The 21835-nt window shown below is 40.8% G+C and overlaps 1 protein-coding gene across 1 annotated transcript in view; it reads left to right on the top strand.

The window, feature by feature from the left end:
• The window catches only part of GABBR2 (gamma-aminobutyric acid type B receptor subunit 2), a 792922-nt gene that overhangs the window by 721338 nt on the left and 49749 nt on the right, over positions 1–21835 (top strand). The window contains exon 15 of the mRNA XM_040353518.1: positions 19107–19331. Coding sequence (XP_040209452.1) covers positions 19107–19331 — 225 coding nt within the window. The remainder of the gene's footprint in view (positions 1–19106; positions 19332–21835) is intronic.

The raw sequence follows: 21835 nt of genomic DNA, 5'->3' as shown, positions 1-21835 counted from the left end.
GCAAGCCAGCTCGGCGCTGGCTCCCGCGATGGGGCTCGTAGGTGCTCAATCTCGCCGAGAAAGAGAGTGAGATTGACACAAAATCGGGTTCACCTACTGTAAGTGCCCAGTGGTCAAGAGGTTAATATGCAAGTTATTGTCAGAAAAAGTGTTTGGGGACCTGGGTCTTGCCCCAAGGGACATGTATCAATGCAAAAAAAAAACATTTTAAAAAACGTTTTTAATGTAATTTCTAAAGGAAAAAAAGTAATTTAAAACTCGCGTCTATTCATGAATTGAATACAGATTAAAGTAATTGAAAAAAAAAACGGCAGACCCCCCCCCCCCCCAGTCCATTACCAGGCCCTTTGGGTCTGGTATGAATATTAAGGGGAACCCCGAACCAAAAAAAAAATGTGGGGGTCCTCCCAAATTCCATATCAGGCCCTTCTGGTTTGGTATGGATATTAAGGGGAACCCTGTACCAAATTTAAAATAATTGTGTGGGCTACCCCCCCCCCCCCCCCAAAAATCCATACCATTCCCATACGTTGCTGTGTAAAATCTACATTCTACATCTACCCATATTTTATTCACACTAGAAAATAGAAAACATATCAAATGTTTAAACTGAGAAAATGTACCATTTTAAACAGTAAATAAGGAAACTGATGGCATCAACATGTCTCACAAAAGTTGGGGGGGGGGCAATTTTACTATGGCGTAGCATCCCCTCTACTGTTAACAACACTCTGCAAACGTCTAGGAACTGAAGACCATTTGCCTGATATAGGATTCAAACTGCTCAACATTCCTGGGTCTGGTTTATAGTATTTTTTGTTTCAAGATGCAACAAATATTTTCAATTGGTGGAAGGTCTGGACTGCAGGCAAGCTAGTTAAGCACCTGAGCTCTTCTACTACGAAGACATACTGTTGTATAGATATGTTGTATGACATACCATAGATATGGTATGCTGTTTAGTATTGTTCTGCTGAAATATGCAATGCCTTCCCTGAAAAAAAAACATCATCTGGATGGGAGCATATGCTGCTCTAAAACCTGGATACATCTTTCAGCATTGATTGTGCTTTTCCAGGTGTGCAAGCTGCCCATTTTATACTCACTAACATGCCCCCATACCATCAGAGATGCAGGCTTTTAAACTGAGCGCTGATAACAAGCTGGAAGGTCCCTCTTCACCCGTGGTTGCCAAAAAGAATGTCAAATTTAATTCGTCTGACCACAGATTTCAGCTTTGCATTAGACAATTTAAAATGACCTTTGGCCCAATGTAAATGAATGAATGGACAGTGATGCAAACTCTGTGGCAGGTAAAACAGCTCTGGATTGAGCTGTTTACCACCTCAGTTTTAAATCTATGGTAATCTTGTTAGGCCTCGAACACACGACCGCTTTCCTCGACAGAATCTATCAAGAAACTTGGTGGCAGAGCTTTTTTTGCCGAGGAAAATGGTCGTGTGTATGTTTTTCGTCGAGAAATCTGATGTGGAACTCGACGAGAAAAAAAGAGAACAAGTTCTCTTTCTCCTCGTCGGGAGTCTCAATTTCCTCGTCGTGTTTCTCGTCGGGCTGGTTTACGACGAGAAACACGTTCGTGTGTATGCTTAGAAACCCGCGCATGCTCAGAATAAAGTATGAGATGGGAGCGTGCCTTCGGTAGAAGTAGCGTTTGTAATGGAGATAGCACATTCGTCACGCTGTAACAGACTGAAAAGCGCAAATTGTCTTTCACCAAACTTTTACTTAACACGCAGTAACATGAGATTAGCAAAAGCAGCCCCAAAACTTCCCCATTATAGTGCCGTTGTATGTGTTGTAAGTCACCGCCTTTGAGAACGACGAGATTTTGTCTTGACAGTGTGTACGCAAAGAAACCTTGTCAAGATTCTCGACAAGCCTAACAAGGAACTTGTCGAGGAAAAGGATGTTTCATTTACGACGAGTTCCTCAGTCGTGTGTACGAGGCCTTAGGCCATGTTTTGTACAATCAGATGGCAGTGAATTTGCATCTTTTAAACTGGTTGTTTAACTGTATGTAGTGCCCTGCTCCTGTTGACCAGGCTCTATTATTTACATTTAGTGCGATATCTGAAATGTAGTTATTTCAGATTTGTGTTTTATGGCTAAATTGGCCTTTGCTCCAGCTTTGACTGAGTTGGGTGTATTTCACACAGGTACCAGCAGGTGCCGTTGTTCCCTCTTTTTCCGTGTTGGAAGTTACAGCCAGTCAGAGTGTATTGTGTGCTCTTTCCCAGAACCAACCTAGTGGGAGTTTCTTTACCGCTGGGCATTCTGGGAGAGGGTACTTAAGGGGTGGACACCATTTTTCTCGCTCTCTCGCTTTATGGTCACCTTGACCTGGGGAATGTGACAGTTCCTCTTCTGCCTCGGGGCCGGCTGGCCCGAGGCTTCGCAACTGGAGGTAGGCCCAAAAGCTATCTGGGGCCTACTGACTCGAGGGTGATCCTATGCTGTCTGTCCTGCGGGAAGAAGCTGCTCAACTGAAGGAACCAGGGGAGACTCATCTTGGAGAGGACACAGCTGGAAGCTGGTATCTCAAGGGGAGCCTGGTACCTCAGTTAGAGGATGCATGCTGACCTATCTGCTTCACAGTATTGCCGGGTCGGCTTAAAGGGACTTTTTCATACTGTGCAACTGAGTTTACTGAGTTAGATTCTGATTATTGGATCCTGTGGCAGAGGATCATTCCGCAGCTAGTGTTACTATAAGGTCTGTGGCAGAGACTTTACTTTTTGACTGTTTGTGCATCATTCCGGCTGCCAGGTCTGTGGCAGAGGCCTGTCCTGGTGAGCAAGATCCAACGATAGTGAATACACCTGTCTCAGGGATCTCAAGGTTTCATTGATCTACAGAAAGGTACCTGAACTTTCCCTCTCCCTCCATCCCTCTTGTTCCGTCAACGTTGTGGTTGAATAAAAAGCCTTTGAAAAAAACTCAGTGACTGACAACCGTGTTTTTGAACTTTGATTAACCCTAGATTCTGAGCCAACACGAAGAACAGTGGGGTAGCGGCAGACCAAAACTAACCAGCAGCTCCTTCGGGGGTAGTGCTATATGTTTTATACAGTAGTATGTTGATTTTTGTTTTATGCATCTGCACTCTCGAGATGCTGCAAAATAATTGTATTAGTGCTCGTATGGTGTAGAAAAAAAGATTTTGCCTGTGTGTGTTTATTAGTTGTTTCAGCTGTAGAGTAAGGGTTTCCTTCTGAAACACGTCTTGTCTGTTGCTTTATGCCTTCGTTGTTTTAATAAATTTAAAATAAAAAGGCTTTAATCATTAATTAATTTATCCACATAGAAGAGGATCTCATGTGCTGTTTTTTCCTCTCTTAATTATGAAACCTGGACTGTTTCCCACTCTGCTCTTGGTGAGCCTACGTTGTCAACACATTTCGGTTTAATTCGAAAAGCTAATACAAAGATAAGGATTCTTAATTTTCCCCAAAAAAGTGACAGTCATTTTCAGCTGAGATTAGGGAATTATGGTCACAAGGCTAAAAAAGAGATCCTTATCCGTATGCTAAAGCTTTGTGAATTAAGCCTAATGTGTAGAATTTAGCATACTAGTTTAAGGATTGAACCATCTGTGTTCATATGCCATTAATTGAAATAGAGCCAAGACAGAGCCTTAGCCTAAGGCCCCATACACACGACCGAGTTTCTCGGCAGAATTCAGCCAGAAACTCGGTCGGAGCTGGATTCTGCCGAGAAATTCGGTTGTGTGTACACTTTTCAGTGAGGAAGCCGACGAGGAACTCGTCGGGCCGAAAAGAGAACATGTTCTCTATTTCCTCGTTGTTCAATGAGGAAAATCGGCCCGCCGAGATTTCGGCGGCTTCCACACTGAACTCGACGAGGAACTCGATGTGTTTGGCACGTCGAGTTCCTCGGACGTGTGTACGGGGCCTTAGGAGAGGGCTGAGCCAAGCTCAAGTTTTACAGGAAAGGTTAAGATCTGCGTGTATTACAGCTGCCTGTTTTCCTGAAACTCCTGATAATTTTAACATGCAGGGCCCATTTATTTTTGTGCATTGTGGGACATGTGGTAAAACACTTATTTTAGCCACTTCCAAGAGATACTTTACAGGCACTTATTACTGTAATCCCCAAAGATGAAAAAGATCCCTAACTCTTCCCTAGCTATCATCCAATATCCCTCTTTAATGTAGATTTAAAGATTTTTACCAAAATTCTGGCCTCCGGGTTAATACCCCACATCGTGAATAAGGATGAGCCGAACACCACCCTGTTCGGTTCGCATCAGAACTTGCGAACACACCAAATGTTCGTGTAAACTTTAGAACCCCGTTAAAGTCTATGGGACTCGAACATTTAAAATCTAAAGTGTTAATTTTAAAGGCTAATATGCAAGTTATTGTCCTAAAAAGTGTTTGGGGACCTGGGTCCTGTCCCAGGAAACATGTATCAATGCAAAAAAAAGTTTTAAAAACGTCCGTTTTTTCAGGAGCAGTGAATTTAATAATGCTAAAAGTGAAACAATAAAAGTGTAATATTACTTTAAATTTCGTACCTAGGGGGGGGTGTAAAGTCAGCATGTGAAAAAGCGCATGTTTCCCGTACATAGAACTGTCCCTGCACAAAGTGTCATTTCTGAAAGAAAAAAAGGCATTTAAAACCGGCTTTGCAGCTCTAATGAATTGTCGGCTCTGGCAATTACAGAGATGATTCATTCATAAAAAATAAAAAGCTGGGGGTCCCCCCAAATTCCATTAACAGGCCCTTCAGGTCTGATATGGATATTAAGGGGAACCCCGCCGTCAATTTAAAAAAAAATGACGTGGGGTTCCCCCCAAATATCCATACCAGACCCTTCAGGTCTGGTGTGGATTTTAAGGGGAACTCCACCCCAAATTTAAAAAAAAAATGGCGTGGAGTTCCCCCAAAAATCCACACCAGACCCTTATCCGAGCACGTTTACCTGGCCGGCCACAGAAAAGAGGGGGGGACAGAGTGCGGCCCCCCCTCTCCTGAACCGCACCAGGCTACATGCCCTCAACATGGGGAGGATGTCCCCATATTGATAGGGACAAGGGCCTCATCCCCACAACCCTTTCCCGGTGGTTGTGGGGGTCTGCGGGCGGGGGGCTTATCAGAATCTGGAAGACCCCTTTAACAAAGGGGACCCCCCAGATCCTGGCCCCCCCCTATGTGAATTGGTAATGGGGTACACTGTACCTCTATCATTTCACAAAGGAAGTGTAAATGAGATGAGAAGATCCATCCGTCCAGAGCGCAGAAGGCAGCTCCTCTCTCCGCTGGACACAGCCCAGCGGAATGATGTGCTGGAGCTGTGACATTTCTTATATAGGGGAAGCGGCCACCCGTCACGTGACCGCGCCCCCTCTGACGCACCCTCGTACGTCACTGGGAAAGACCGGGAAAGACTTCCAGATTCTGATAAGCCCCCCGCCCGCAGACCCCCACAACCACCGGGCAAGGGTTGTGGGGATGAGGCCCTTGTCCCCATCAACATGGGGACATCCTCCGCATGTTGAGGGCATGTGGCCTGGTGCGGTTCAGAAGAGGGGGGGCCGCACTCTGTCTCCCCCTCTTTTCTGCGGCCGGCCAGGTTAACGTGCTCGGATAAGGGTCTGGTGTGGATTTTTGGGGGAACTCCACGCCATTTTTTTTTAATTGACGGCGGGGTTCCCCTTAATATCCATATCAGACCTGAAGGGCCTGTTAATGGAATTTGGGGGGACCCCCAGCTTTTTTATTTTTTATGAATGAATCATCTCTGAATTGTCAGAGCCGACAATTCATTAGAGCCGCAAAGCCTGTTTTAAATGCCTTTTTTTCTTTCAGAAATGACACTTTGTGCAGGGACAGTTCTATGTACGGGAAACATGCGCCTTTTCACATGCTGACTTTACACCCCCACTAGGTACGAAATTTAAAGTAATATTACACATTTATTGTTTCACTTTTAGCATTATTAAATTCACTGCTCCTGAAAAAACATCCGTTTTTAAAACTTTTTGTTGCATTGATACATGTTTCCTGGGACAGGACCCAGGTCTCCAAACACTTTTTAGGACAATAAATTGCATATTAGCCTTTAAAATTAACACTTTAGATTTCTCCCATAGACTTTAACAGGGTGTTCCGCGGCTTTTCGAATTTGCCGCGAACACCCCTAATTGTTCGTTGTTCGCCGAACTCGCCGACTCGAACTCGAAGCTCATCCCTAATCGTGAATTTAACCACTTTAATACCAGGCACTCCCACCCCCCACCCCCCCTTCCGGCCAAAGCCAATTTTCAGCTTTCAGCGCTGTCTCTTTTTAAATGACAATTGCGCAGTCATACAACACTGTACCCAAACAACATTTTTATAATTTTGTTCCCACAAATAGAGCTTTCTTTTGGTGGTATTTGATTACCTCTGCGTTTTTTTTTTTTTTTTGCTAAACAAATAAATATAGACCAAAAATGTTAAAAATGATTTTCTTTGTTTCTGTTATAAAATGTTGTAAATAAGTACATTTTATCCTTCACTGACGGGTGCTGATGAGGCGGCACTGATGGGCACTAATAAGACAGCAGTGATGGGCACTGATGAGGTGGCACTGATGGGCACTGATGATGGCACACTGATAGGCAGCACTGAGGGGCACTGATAGGCAGCACTGATAGGCAGCACTGATGGGCACTCATAGGTGGCACTGATGGGCACTGAAAGGCTGTACTGATGGGCACTTATGGTATGGGTGGCACTGATAGACAGCACTGATGGGCGCTGATAGGTGGCACTGATGGACACTGATGGGTGACACTGATGGAAACTGTTAGATGGCATTGATGGGCATCACTGATGGCACTGACAGGCATTGCTGATGAACACTGATTGGAATCTGTATGGGCACTGACCGTCATCCTTAGTGGTCCAGGGTCGCATACATTATGGCCATCCATTGTGGGCATGCCTGGTGGTCCAGTGTCGGCATCCGCGGGGGGGGGGCTGCACTGATAAATAATTCGATCGCCCTGTCAGGAGAGCCACCAATAAGCTCTCCTCTACTCGCGTCTGTCAGACGCGAGTGAGGAAAAGCCGATAAACGGCTCTTCCTGTTTACACTGTGATCTGCCGTTATTGGATACAGCTGATCAAATGGTACAGAGTCTCCGTCAGAGATTCTTTACCAAGATCGGTGTGGCGGTGTGTCAGACTGACATGTCACAACCACAGATTGCTGTGCTGCGGGCCCCCACGGGCACGCGCCGGCTTTTATCCTGAAAGCTGTCATATGACGTCCAGCTGGCTAGAACAAGAGGCCAAGGATAATACCCAACATGTCCCTAATGCAATTCATCAATCACAGTCAAAGCACATACCCTTCAATAGAGTTATCTGGGACTTCATTCATGCTACCTGAGCCATATAGGCCTAGTTGACAATGTACGACAATGGATAGGGGCCTTCGAGCCTCCTTGGCTGGCCTCTAAATAATGTAACACCAGCCAGAACTATGAAGGTCTTGTCGGGGTGGAGATCACTTCGCCCGACAGGGAAGTGTGCTGGTCCTAGAGGAGGAGCGTGCTCGGCACACTGGCACCATTCCGCAGAGCGGAAGAAGCTATGCAACCGTCTCTATAATTAGGGTTGCACCGATACTAGTATTGGTATTGGTGCTGATACCGAGCATTTGCACAAGTTTTTTCTTTTTGCGGTCTGGAACAGGTGAGAAGATCTGTTAGGGGGGATACACACCATACCCTACTTCAGCGGGAGGTGTGGTGGATACACAGATTGAATACTCAATTTCCTAAGTGGAATGAACAGTAGAATGTATGTGAATTTTTTTTTAAAGTAAACACAAAGCTCCACGTCCTGTCAGGGAGAGAGGAGACCGATCTGTGTCCCTTGTACATAGGGACACAGATCGGTAACCTCTCCCAGTCACCCCCCTCCACGCACAGTTAGAACACACCCAGGATACACATTTAACCCCTTCCCCGCCCCCTAGTGGTTAACCCCTTCCCTGCCAGTCACATTTATACAGTAATCAATGCATATTTATAGCACTGTTCACTGTATAAATGTGAATGGTCCCAAAAATGTGTCAAGTGTCCGATGTGTCCGCTATAATGTCGCAGTCCCGAAAAAAAATGCAGATCGCCGCCATTCCTAGTAAAAAATAAATTAAAAAAATCATTATGTCCCTTATTTTGTAGGCAATATAACTTTTGCGCAAACCAGGTTATTGAAAAAAAAATTTTTAACCAAAAATATGTAGAATAGTACGTATCGCTCTAAACTGAGAAAAAAATATATATTTTTTAAAAAAATGGGATATTTATTATAGCAAAAAGTAAAAAATATTGTGTTTTTTTTTCAAAATTGACGCTATTTTTTTGTTTATAGCCCAAAAAATAAAAACCGCACATGCGATCAAATACCACCAAAAGAAAGCTCTATTTGTGGGCAAAAAAAGAACGTACATTTTGTTTTGGAGCCACGTCGCACGACCGCGCAATTGTCAGTTAAACGACACAGTGCTGGAAGCTAAAATCTCGTCTAGGCAGGAAGGGGGTGTATGTGCACAGTAGGCAAGTGGTAAATAAAAAGTATCGGTAATCCATATCGGCGGGTACTTGAAAAAAGTATCAGTACTTGTACTTAGTCTTACAAAAGTGGTATCGGTGCAACCCTATCTATAATTCAATGTAGCGTCCGGCGATTGTGAGCAGTGTATGGGCCTATATTAAGTTAGAGGCCTGGAGCTGCAGCTCCCATAGCCCTTGCGTTAATCCGTCCCTGTCGGCAGTGTCCTGCTGTGTAATGAATCCCGCCAGTTGCCCAACTCCCTCCTGCACCACTTGTGCCTCAAATACTGCCCAGTGTTAATGGTGTGAACTGTTTTTACAGTCTCCAGTTTGGCATTCAAGCCACGCTAGTGTGATTGCCAAATGAAGGGGGGGGTATACAGATGGTAGGAAAGTCCTGTGATGTCAGGACTCTGCCTCCCTAGCTCCAGCCTGTAGACATGCCCACAAACCAGAATTATTCAGAGGGCTGGGACAAAAAGTTTCAGGCACAACTAACGTGCTTTTGATTTTTAAAGAAAAAGCTAAAATATGGCAAATGTCTTTATGTAATACAGTGGTGTCACCTTCCTTCCCACATCCTGCTGATTGGATAATGAAGGAGCAGCAACAAAACACACTGATATGTCATCAACTTTGCTCACTCTATCTGTCAACGTGTTCTCTGCCAGTACTTGCATTGGACAGAGGATAATTAGCTGCCCTTCCTCTTCAAGTCTAAGTTCAGCTGTAATAAAATTAAAATAATGCGCAACCTAAGAAATCGCATTAACAGGCAAGTATAATGTATACATATATGTATATAAAAACCATATGGAAAAGAGTGACTAGTGCAAACACAAATAAATAAATAAATTGCCGCTCACATACAAGTGATGAAAAAGAGCAACAAAAACTGCAAAGATTCGATTAAACACAGGAGCAGGGGTACAAATCTTCAGCTTATGCTTCCATCAGGTAAAGATAGACAAATTGTCCGCTTACCGACTCAGGTGGATCCCTGCTACGGAGATCAAATGGGCTCAGCACATAGGGGTTAATTCACCAGGCTCCGAACATGGAAGTTGATCCACAGCAGAAATCCTTCATCTTTAGCGACCTTTTTCACCTTTCCATGGGATACCAAAACAACCTTAGGATCAGCTGTATCTTTCTCCCAGGACATATACATTATCTCCTCCAGGGATAGTGATAGATAAGGGCGTTCAAAGAGCAGGTTTGAGCATATTAAAAATGAAAAAAATAGGAAAACTTCATGGTGCAGTAAATCAAAAAAGACACCCTTTATTAAAATACCGGGTTACTGACATCCAGATAAAAAGGAATGCAAAAAACAGGCTACCAGCGGCGGCTCACACCGAACCAGCTGGAGTGTGATGACGTCAGAGTTCTTAGCTCCACCCAACGCTGCGTTTCTCCGTACAAGGCGTCCACTGGGAAAGGAGGCTCCCTGGTTTGTGGGTAGTCGGTTTTTTTTCATTCGTTTTTATCTGGATGTCAGTAACCCGGTATTTTAATAGGGCTTCTTTTTTGATTCACTCTTTTTTTTAAGTGTACACAGGAAAATCGTTCTAAACAAGGGGTAAATATGTTTGTTTATATAAGTAGATAACATGGGATGGTTAAGATCTCAAAGTTCAGAAGTATATCCCTGTACTATTGGGAATTGATATATTCCATATATATGGAATACAGGCATATAGCAGTAGTAGGGTAATTAATTAATTAATTAATGCCAGCATGTAAAAAAGTTATTTAATAAGGAAACTAAGTTTAATGCTGTAAATGTTTAAGAATATTTTAGCCCTAAACATGAGAATGTGTTATTACATGTGGTCATTCAAAGCACAAACAAGGGGCAAAAGTTTAAAGGAAAAACTATTGATTAAGATTGTGTAAAGAACTATATAAAATTCAGATAATGGAAAACAACAAGGTATTTAGTATTTAACAAAAATCCTACAGGTTTGGTTGCAGGAAATAATAAGTTAAGGATTGAACAATTTTTACAAAAGATTCCAAACTTGGATTTGGCTATTAAATTAAAAGTAGTAGATTGTTCTAATTTACTTAAGTTTACCCAGGAAAAATATTAAAATATGAAAGTTTAGTTCAATCTAAAAATTATCAAAAATGGTAGGAAAAAAAAACTATTGTTAAAGGTTTTTGTAATTGAGTATTTCTGATAAGAGTAATGCCCTGTACACACGATCGGTCAATCCGATGAGAACAGTCTGATGGATGTTTCCATCAGTTAACCGATGAAGTTGACTGATGGTCAGTCTACACACCATCAATTCACACAGTTTTGACTAAGCTTTGTCTAGTGACAACTGGATGTTAAAAAGAAAGAAGTTTGAAGTGGCATATAAATACATTTAGGCTAAAATAATGCAGTGTGATAAAACCACAGTTTATTATTGCAAAAGTCACTTTTGACTTTTAGTTGAATTTTAGTTGACAATTATATTTATTGGGAAAGAATTTTGTGCTTTTATAAATGGATCCATATATTAGCACAATGGAACTTTCTGTATATTTGTCTACACTGAAAGATGACCTTAAGACTGCCATGTGTTTGTTTAGCAGTCAGAGTGACAGAGTATGTGTGGTTCAATAAATCATACTGTATGATTGGTTCAGAAAAATAGTGTACATGATCAATTTTCTTTCAGAAATAACATTTTTAGGAGAGCCCAACCTAAATTAATGTTATTTTGCAAAATTAAAGCATTTATAATTGAAAGTGTGGTAAAAGAAAAATACAATAATCTAGTAAGATTATTACTTTTACAAAATTTAATTTAGTCAATGGAGATAAAATTCATTGAAAAAATAATTGATTCCAAAAGTAATGGATGGAATTATTTTTAAGTGAAAATACTTATTTTTGCATATCCAGGTACCTGACTGATTGACTGATTAATTGATTAATACATTTTTTTGTTAAAGCTAATGAAAGAAATTCTGGACTACTCATTATTAGAGCATTTTGTCATCAAACTTCTGAATATTGTTTTATTTGTTTATAGAGCAATTCAAAAGGGAAAGAGTAACCTGATACTACAAAGTATTGAGATATTTGGCAATCTATGTAGATTGGTTATATTATATTTTTCACCTACTAAAGGAGGATACAAGGATGTTTTTTCCTTTAGTTTGTTTATTTGATAAAATTAATTGAGGTAATTCTAGAAAAATGTATATATTTTTAACGAAAGCTAAGTTGTGAACTTTGTCATATTCCATTGGGGTTGGATTTCAAACCATTGAATCAGATAATGATTTTTTTTTTTTTTCATTTTTTAGGACAGGTAATGAAGGACATGTATGCAATTTAAGTTATTTGATAAAGTTTTTATTTTTCTTATCATCTTTAGTACCCAGATATAATAGAATGCATCATTAGTATTTTAAAGTCTAAATAGGGTAAGATGATTCAAGAAAAGGTAAATATTAGGTGACTTATTTACCTGTTATATTTTTAGTTTAAAACTCTTCTAAACATAGGGGGCCATATCCTCAGAGCGAGTACGCCGGCGTATCTACTTTCAAATTACCCGCGTCGTATCTTACGACGGCATCTTGGTTAGATCCGACAGGCGTACGTATTCGTACGCCTTCGGATCTTAGATGCAATTCTTCGGCGTCCGCTGGGTGGCGTTCCCGTCGTATTCCGCTTCGAGTATGCAAATTAGCTATTTCCGACGATCCACGAACGTGCGAGCGGCCGTCGCATTCTTTTACGTCGTTTCCATTCCGCTTTTTTCGGCGTATAGTTAAAGCTGCTATTTGGTGGCGTACGCAATGTTAAGTATGGCCGTCGTTCCCGCGTTGAATTTGAAAATATTTTTTTTAGTTTGCGTAAGTCGTCCGTGAATGGGGCTGGACTTAATTTACGTCCACGTCAAAACAATGACATCCTTGCGATGTCATTTAGCGCAATGCACGGCGGGAAATTTAGGGACGACGCATGCGCAGTTCGTTCGGCGCCCCCTACTCGCCGATTTGAATTAGGCGTCGTTACGCCGCGAGAGATACACTACGCCGCCGTAACTTACGGCGCAAATTCTTTGTGGATTCAAAGCTTCCAAAAGTAAGTTACAGCGGGGTAGCGTATCTCACATACGCTGCGCCCATGCAATTGTATGTGAATCTGCCTCTTATTATTTAAGATGAATGCACTTATTTTGTTGGTTAATTATAGTGCATTGACGGGGAATTGTTAGTTTTTGAATTTATTACTATTTTATGTGATAAACGTTTCTGGAATCACTAGTTAAACATGTTAATTTTGAAAGTTGCTGAGGACAAGAGGAAGGTCAGTTGCAGCACATTACATTTATTCTTGAAGTTCTATGTCAAGACAATGGGTGGAGTTGTTACTTAATATACACAAGTGGGTGTTACGTTTGTGACAGGAGCATCGCCACCTTTCTTGGAGCTATTCTAAATGTAAATTATACTTAGCTTGGCTTTAAGAACAGTATAAGAATCCATGAGGTTTGAGTAGTTAGTTAGGAACTCTGGGGTCACTGGACCCTACAGGGAGATGGGGGTAGGAAGCCCACCCAGCAGGAAGCTTTCACTATGGAAGCCCAGCAGAAAGATGTACCATCATACCATCTGATTCCTCCTTCTGAAAAAATCATCTTGCCATGTGTTACCAGCTGTAATTATTGTCTTTTGCTTGTCCTTCTTGAAAAATAAAACTTCACACTTTTGAAGATAGCCTAAGTCTTGAATATTGGGAACGAAATGCCCGGAAGAAGAGACTATTGACATAACACATGACAAGTGTCAAATGTCTCCCCCTCTCCCACATTCTTTACTGTGTAAAGTTAGATCAGACCCCCTGAATAGTGGAATACAGGTATCAAGCAGAGAGCATAAAATTGCAGTGTTTGCAGATGATCTTTTATTTTTTCTCACTGACCCGGAGGTCTCACTACCATGTTTATTTCAATTTTTTGCCCAGTATAAGGACCTCTAATTTTTCTATAAATGATTATAAAAGTGAGGCGATGAGCATCCTTCTCCCTACAGAGCGTATAAAAAAGTTACAAGGTCCTTATCAGTTAAAATGGGTTCAGTCTTTTTTTAAATATCTGGGGGTTAAATTAACACCGGATACAGGTTCACTATATGAGACAATTTTTTGTCCTTTACTAGCTAAAAAACGATCACATCTCCAACATTGACAAACTCTTACCCTCACGTGGTTCTGGAGGTGTAATGCATTTAAGATGACATTGCTCCCACAGATTCTATATCTAATGCAATTGCTTCCTATTAAACTACCCCAAGCATTTTTTCGTTTGTGTCGGACACTGTTACTTAAATTTCTTTGGAATAATAAAGTCGCGATACTCAGTTACTCATTAAGGGTTCTGCCTAAATCCTAGGGGGGTATCGGTCTACCCGACTTGATCTTATACTATCGGGACCTACATTTGTCTAGAATAGTGTCATGGTGTACTTCCTCGCAGACCAAACCCTGGGTACAAGTAGAACAACAAGCCTCACCGATCGCTTTGTCTGTGCTTCCTTGGGTCGCTCATAAATACTATTGGAGTTTAAAGAAGCACCCTACAATTGGGGCTACTATTGCAATTCTTACTCACACATTGTTAATAAAGGGCCTCTCTCCTAATCCATCCCCTTTAACACCAGTGATCCAGAATCCAGATTTTACACCAGGGCTTGACAACAAACAGCTTTGGGGTTTGGTAGGACAGGGCATAACTAGATGCATGTATTTTGCTACACCTCAAGGATGGAAATCTACGCATGAACTATCTATCCTCTCACTGTCCCCCTTGAGTCCCTGGTTAGCATTTCAATTGTCACATTATTAAAAGTCTATACCGGACGTGGAATCGTATGTAAGGCCATTGACACCCTTCCAGTGCCTATGTGCAGAGGAAAAATATGTACCACATCTGCTGTCATTTTTGTATAAACTGATTATTCAGTCTCAAGAAGGCCACGTCCCCTCGTACATACGACACTGGGAGGAGGACCTCCAAATCTCTTTTTCACAAACATGCAAATTAAAAGGATTATATAATTGAAACATAAATCTTCAATAGCAAGCCGCTTTCAAAAACAGGGCTAGAAGTTGCTAGTCAGGTGGTATAGGGTCCCGGCCGTACTTAACAAACTCTATCCGCAAATTTCCAACCTATGTTGGCGTTGTAAGAAAGCGCTAGGGACATTAATACATATTTTTTGGTCGTGCCCATTAATTACACCCTTTTGGAAGGAAGTGGGCACCTGGATTAAACAATTGACAACAGTTGATCTTGGCTCAGACCCTCTGGGACACCTACTGCATTTAATATGCGATACCACTCTGTAAATATAAAACCTCCTTGGTAGCCTACATGCTGAATGCTGCTCGGGCATGTATTCCAGACCTATGGAAGTCTACATCCATACCATCTTTGAAACATTGGTTTTCTAGAATAGATGAAATTAGGATAATGGAAAATATGACAGCCTTATTCTATGGTAGAGAGGAGAAATGTATGGAAACCGGTCATGGCGGTCATGGACAACCTTTACTTGTACACTTCGATATGATTGCCTTTTTGCTTAGCATTCAATAATCTTGAGTGTGGTGGGGCTTGGTTGGGGGTGTAAATCTTTAAGTAAGATAGTGTGTTTTCTCTCTCTCTCTCTCTCTCTCTCTCTCTCTTCTTTTCTTCCTTTTCTTTTTTTCTTTTTTTTGTCTTTGTTTTTCTTTTTTGTTATGTTTAAACCAAGAGCCTGGAAGGTAAAATTTAGGAAGAATGTTGGCAGAAATAGATAGGGAATGTACCTTAGGTGAACAATAGTGGTAATATTTTCTACAAGGTACATTTTTATTTCCTTTGTTTTTCGGGTATATATATCCTTAATCCTATGAAGTTTTATTTTGATATGTTGCTGGCTCTAATTACTGTTTTTATCGGATTGGCAAGATTTGTTCGGTATTGTTTTGTTATATCGTAACGTAGATATATTCCTTCTTTTGATACTGTCTATATTGTTTATATCTTTTGTTATAACTGGAAAAAAAATTTGAACAAAGAATTATATTTAAATAAATAATAATTTCTGGAGTAGCTGCACTTGCAGAGTGCAACTGCGCTTTCAAAAGTGCCCAGTCTATTTGCCTTTAGTAAATCAACCCCTATGTATAGGCCTGTTCCCTGAAAATATATAGTATATTGTGTTAAAACTGAATTGAAGGCATATATTGAATCCAGTTACAGTAATTATAAAAGCAAATTCATAATTTTATATTGTTTTACACACAGCTGGTATAAGCATCTGAATTTGAATCTGTCATGAATTCCCCTACACATCATAGTAGAAAAGGAAATGCACTGTGAGACAATCAAACTCTACTGTTTTGTACAGGGCTGTCAGTTTAATTTGCTAGCTAACAAGAAGAATGTAATATATCCATCAACCTGATGAGGGCACAATGTCACTTCTTCAAGCTTGCAGGAACTCATTAGGAACTGAGTTGTCCCCTGTCATGGGTTCCACAATGACATCTTGGGTAGGCCAGCATCTCCTATTGGATGCTGAAATTCTATGAGCTATGGGCAGCCAGCTTTGGCACAGAAGTGCTTTAAAGTAGTTCCAAAGGCTGAAGGATGTTTAGATGACAGCAGGAGTCACTGCTCTTATACATAGCGGTGGACTGAGATTGTGCTCAGGTATGTTTAAAGGGGTCAGGGAGTTGCACTCAGAAGATTTTTTACCGTAATGCGGAGAATGCATTAAGGTAAAAAATCTTCTTCGAGCAACTCCCCGACCCCCCCTTAACTTATCAGAGTATGATCTCAGTCCAGCACTGTGTACAAGAGCAGTGACTCCTGCTGCTGTCATCTATAGCCATTGGGGAGGGAGCTCAGCTTGGAAGCGAGCCTGCACAAGTGCCTCCATAGCAAGCGTCTTGCTATGGTAGCCACTTGACTGGAAGGAGGAGCCAGGAGCACAGCTGAGTAATGGCTTAGGGTAAGTATGTTATGTTTGATATTTAAAAAAAAAAAGTTATGGGTTTACAATCACTGTAATAGTGCTTTTTAGATAATTCAGGTGCACCTTCAGTGTGGGAGTAGGTGAGAGATAAAGCCCGCTAAGTAGGGACAGAGTAAGAGCAATGTTAGAGAAAGGTACCTGACAAGAAGATAAAGCACAGATTTTCCCCCTACAGGGCAGTTCTTTTTTCTTTCTACCAGGGCAATTTTTTTACTTTTTGCACACATTAATATATGCATTTTTTGCTATGAAAATTCCTTTGGACCACAAAACAATTATGAATTTTCTGAAAACAGAGGCTCTGAATAATAAAATGACGGCAGTTGCAAATTTTTTATGTTGCAAGATATTTCTACAACTGTTTATTAAATGCACTCTGTGCAGGCCAGTCAAGTTCCTTCAGCCCAAACTCGCTCATCCATGTATTTATGAACCTTGTTTTGTGCACTGGTCCAAATCATTTGGTGGAGGGGGCTTTATGGTGTGGGGTTTAGACATGTGCATTTGTTTTCGTCCGAATGCATTTTCGTCCGAATATCTGGGATTTTCGTGTTGGATTTAACAAACGATAACGAATGTGCACAGTGCGAAATCCAAAAGATCCAACATAAAAAATGCTTTATTTTCGTTTCGTTGAGACAACAGTTCGATATAGATAGAAGATTCAATATGACGGTGACAATAGCGATCTGTGTCTATCGAATGTGCGGTTCAATGTGCCTAACCTAACTCTATTAGTCCAAGATTATTCGACATGAGATAAACGATTCAAAATTATAGAGACATGAAGATTCGACATAGAGAGAAAAGATTTGACATAGAGAGAAAAGAGTCGACATAGAGAGAAAAGATTCAACATTATAGAGACATGAAGATTCGACATTATAGAGACATGAAGATTCGAAGCAGCTAAAAACATATCGCCACGAGCGGACATTTATGGTCAAACTTCTAATGTTGGTTGACTAGTAATAATAATTAATAAATATAATTCTTACTAGTCATACAACATTAGAATTCTACTATAGCTTGTGGGCGAAGCATTCGACCAGAAATGTACGATTGCGGCATCGTACAGTTTAGCTGCTTCATCGAATCTTCTTAGAACATTCGACAGACACAATTTTTTAACAAAACAAAATAAATAAAAACGAATTTCCGGAATAACTAAATAAATGTATTTTTCGGACGAAAACGAAATTCCGAAACTAAATATTTCAGTGTGCACATGTCTAGTGGGGTTGTCTTTCATGGGTTGGGCTTGGCCCCTTGGTTCCAATAAACGGAACTCTTATGCCGCGTACACACGATCGGTTTGTCTGATGATAACGGTCTGATGGACCGTTTTCATCAGACTAACCGGATGAGTGTGGGCCCCATCGTTTTTTTATCCATTGGTTAAAAAACTAGGAACTTGTTTTAAAATGATCTGATGGTTAACTAACCGATAGGAAAAAAACGATCGTCTGTAGGCACGTCCATCGGTTAAAAATCCATGCATGCTCAGACTAAATAAGGGGACGGGAGCACTCGTTCTGGTAAAACTAGCGTTCGTTATGGAAATAGCACATTCATCACGCTGTAACAGACAGAAAAGCGTGAATCGTCTTTTACTAACACAAAATCAGCTAAAGCTCCCCAAGGGTGGCGCCATTGGATTTGAACTTCCCCTTTATAGTGCCGTTGTACGTGGTTTACATGACCGCGTTCTGACACGATCGTTTTTTTTAACCGATGGTTTGTAGGTACGACTGATCAACAGTCAGCTTCATCGTATAACTGATGAAAAAATCCATCAGTCCGTTTTCATCGGATGGACCGATCGTGTGTACAGGGCATTAAGGCATCAGCATACCAAGACATTTTACAATTTCATGTTCCTAACTTTGTGGAGACAGTTTGGGGATGGCCCCTTCCTGTTCCTATATGATTGCGCACCGTTGCACAAAGCAAGGTCCATTAAGACATGGATGAGAGAGTTTGAGGTGGAGGAACTTTTAGTGCAAAGTGGATTTGCCTTTAGTAAATGACCCCCAATGTTCTATCCTGTCATTATGGCCAGATTTCTTTTACACAGAGGTAAAGCATATTACAGGACGTATTATGATTATAACCCAATTCAAGTATTTCAAATGTTTCCACAACTATTTCTGTCTAAATAAATGTAAATTAATATCCGCGCTCAGTAGTAAAATTATGCAAAACAGCAGCTGAACACCATAACCTGGATATTGGGCACTGAATCAGGTACAAAAATATAAAGTGCAGCGCTTCAAAAGTGAATCAAGGATAATGCATAAAGTGCAAATGTGCTAAAATGACTGGGATACAAATTATGCATGTGATCATCACTATACATAAAAAAACACCATACATTGTATTATGAAGTGTAATAATAAAGTGCAATAACATATAAAGTAACAAAAAATATAAATAATATAATTAAATGATCTCTGTCTGTTTTATTTCCACCAGTTATTTGGGTGCTTCTTGGCATGGGAGACACGAAATGTAAGCATACCAGCACTGAATGACAGCAAGTACATTGGAATGAGTGTATACAACGTGGGCATAATGTGTATTATAGGAGCTGCTGTCTCCTTCCTCACCAAAGACCAGCCAAATGTCCAGTTCTGTATTGTGGCTCTAGTCATCATATTCTGCAGTACGATTACGCTATGTCTAGTTTTTGTGCCAAAGGTAAGTTATTTACAGGTCTATTTTTATACACTAATTCATTCTGCCATGCGATCAGTTTTATACTCACAGCCTTCAATGTGCAACGTGTTGTGACCTAGATTCAACAAGACATGCTAAAGATCAGCAGTGCTCATCTCCCATTCATACAAAAGTGTATTAACCTCTTAAGTTTATCATCTATGCAGCTGTAAAAACAAGGGCAATCTAGGCAATGGAGATACTGTATATACAGATCAGTATATTCATTATTTAATCATCCTATATGTAAGTAATTTGAACAGTATATTGCTCTTTCAAGCCAACAGCCTTTTAGGTTAGTACTGTTAGTTTCCCAGAATGCAAGCTTATTAATAGTTAAAGGAAAAAAAGCTTATTTGACCACATTTCATCTCTCAAGTGATCAAAAACCAGGCACTAAAAAGGACAATTGTGTAGAAGTGACCGCTTTTGAAACTGCCTATGTGCTTAAAACTGATATAATTAGCATGCCAGTTCTATTATGAAAAAAGTAGACCACCAAAATGTATTATAGGTACACTAATTCAGGGAGATATTTAGTAATTTTCGAAACCAGGCACATTTGGGCTTTATTTGACATCATATTGAAAAAGGCAGTAGCTTAAAGTGGTTGTAAAGCCTTGTGATTTTCTCACCTTAAAGGGGTTGTAAAGACAAAAATATTTTCCTCTTAAATTAAAGTCTGACAGTAGCTGATAAAGTAAAAAGTAATGTTTTGCATTATAACTAGTTTGATACCTGTTGAAATCGAGCTGTTTTATTCACCTCCAGCACTCCTGAATCGTTATTCTCACTGACTTCCTGGTTTGCGGTGCGCATTCATTCTTGCTACATCACGGCCTAATGGGAACTACAGTTCCCATTAGGCTTAGCCTCCATGCCTGTGGGGGATAAGAGAGCATCTTCACGCAGGGCTGTAGTCATAGGGAGGGGGTGAGCACATTCTGCTTTCCACCATGCAAAACAGCTCAGATGCTGGTGGAAAGCAAGAAGAGGAGAGACAGGAAATGGCATTTTCAAACCTGGATTACTGTATTTTGGAGGTCAAAAGGAAAAATGAGGTAAGTGATATTTAAATGCTCTAGCTTACAGCAATCAATTGATCTAATAAAAAACAAACCTTTAGTGTTCCTTTAATGCATCCTATGCATTAAAATGAAAAAAAAAAACACTTAAAATGAAAACATTAAACATTAAAATGAAAAAAAAGTTTTACTTACCTGAGCCCCAAACTTCCGTGGGCGTGATCCCGCATCGCTCTCCCCGCAGATTCTTGGCTCTTCATTGTATAGATTGATAGCAGTGCAGCCATTGGCTCCCGCTGCTGTCAATCAAATCCAACGATGCGGTCGCCGGGGGGCATGGCCGAGTCATACACTCTGCGTCTATGGACACCGAGTGTATGACACAGGAGCGTGCCCGCAAGGTAACACCCTCAGGAGAGAGCTTCCCAGAGGGAGTTATCTATTGCGGGAAGGAGCCCCGTCCCTGAGGACCCTTCATTGGCTAGCCATAAAGGATCGAGTCACATTCAAGGCCCTTTGCCTCACTCACAAATGTACACAAGGAATCGCCCCTCAATATTTATGCGAGGAAATAAAATAAAAAATAAAATACTACAACCCCAATCGCGTTCTTCGATCAACCAATCAAAATCTACTTCAAATCCCCAAGTCCCGCTACAAATCAAAAGGAGAACGAAGATTCGCAGTCCAAGGACCCCGGCTGTGGAACACGCTACCAACTAACATCCGAATGGAAGAAAATCATCGGGCCTTCAGAAAAAAACTCAAGACCCACCTCTTCTGAAGGATCAGGACGACAATGGATACCAAGCGCCTTGAGGCGATTCAGTTCACATTTGTAGCGCTATACAAGTTATTCACTCACTCACTCACTAGTGTGTCATGATTTGCAGTTTAATCTGTTATAATAAATAAGTAGTGCTGTGCTGTGTGATAGGGTAGATGAATTAAAGAAAAGTTGCTATAACTGATATGTGAACATCAAAAAATATTACTCGCTGATATTGGTGATACAAATGACATCCAATCAAAAATACAAAAATACAAAGTGCTCAGTGATATTGAAGCATGCACTGCTATATAGTAGCAAAACTAAAGCAACACACATAAGTGATAATAAGAAATCGCATCAGTGTCCATGCAGGAAAACAGCAAAAAACAAATGCTGTTTAAAAGATCAAAATATCAAAGGAAAAATCAACAATAAAGTGCTGGTGCTTATGCCGAAATATTCAGCGTGAAGGTGGTGCAGAGAAGGAATTCCAATATCCTTTTGAAGTTTTGATGAGAGTGTCCCCTTACCTTACTGCTGTAAGGTAAGGGGACACATGTATATTATAGCCAACGGTGTTCCAGTCGTTTCAGAATGTAGTGTGTCCCAGTGAACTGTAATCTCTCTCTGTGGATAAAGTCCCCCTCAGGAGTCACGTCCAATGGACAACAATGACCCAGGGAGGTAAA

The sequence above is a fragment of the Rana temporaria genome, chromosome 5 (assembly GCF_905171775.1).
Source record: "Rana temporaria chromosome 5, aRanTem1.1, whole genome shotgun sequence".
In the NCBI taxonomy this organism is placed as follows: Eukaryota; Metazoa; Chordata; class Amphibia; order Anura; family Ranidae; genus Rana; species Rana temporaria.
This window is presented reverse-complemented; position numbering and strand designations above follow the sequence as displayed.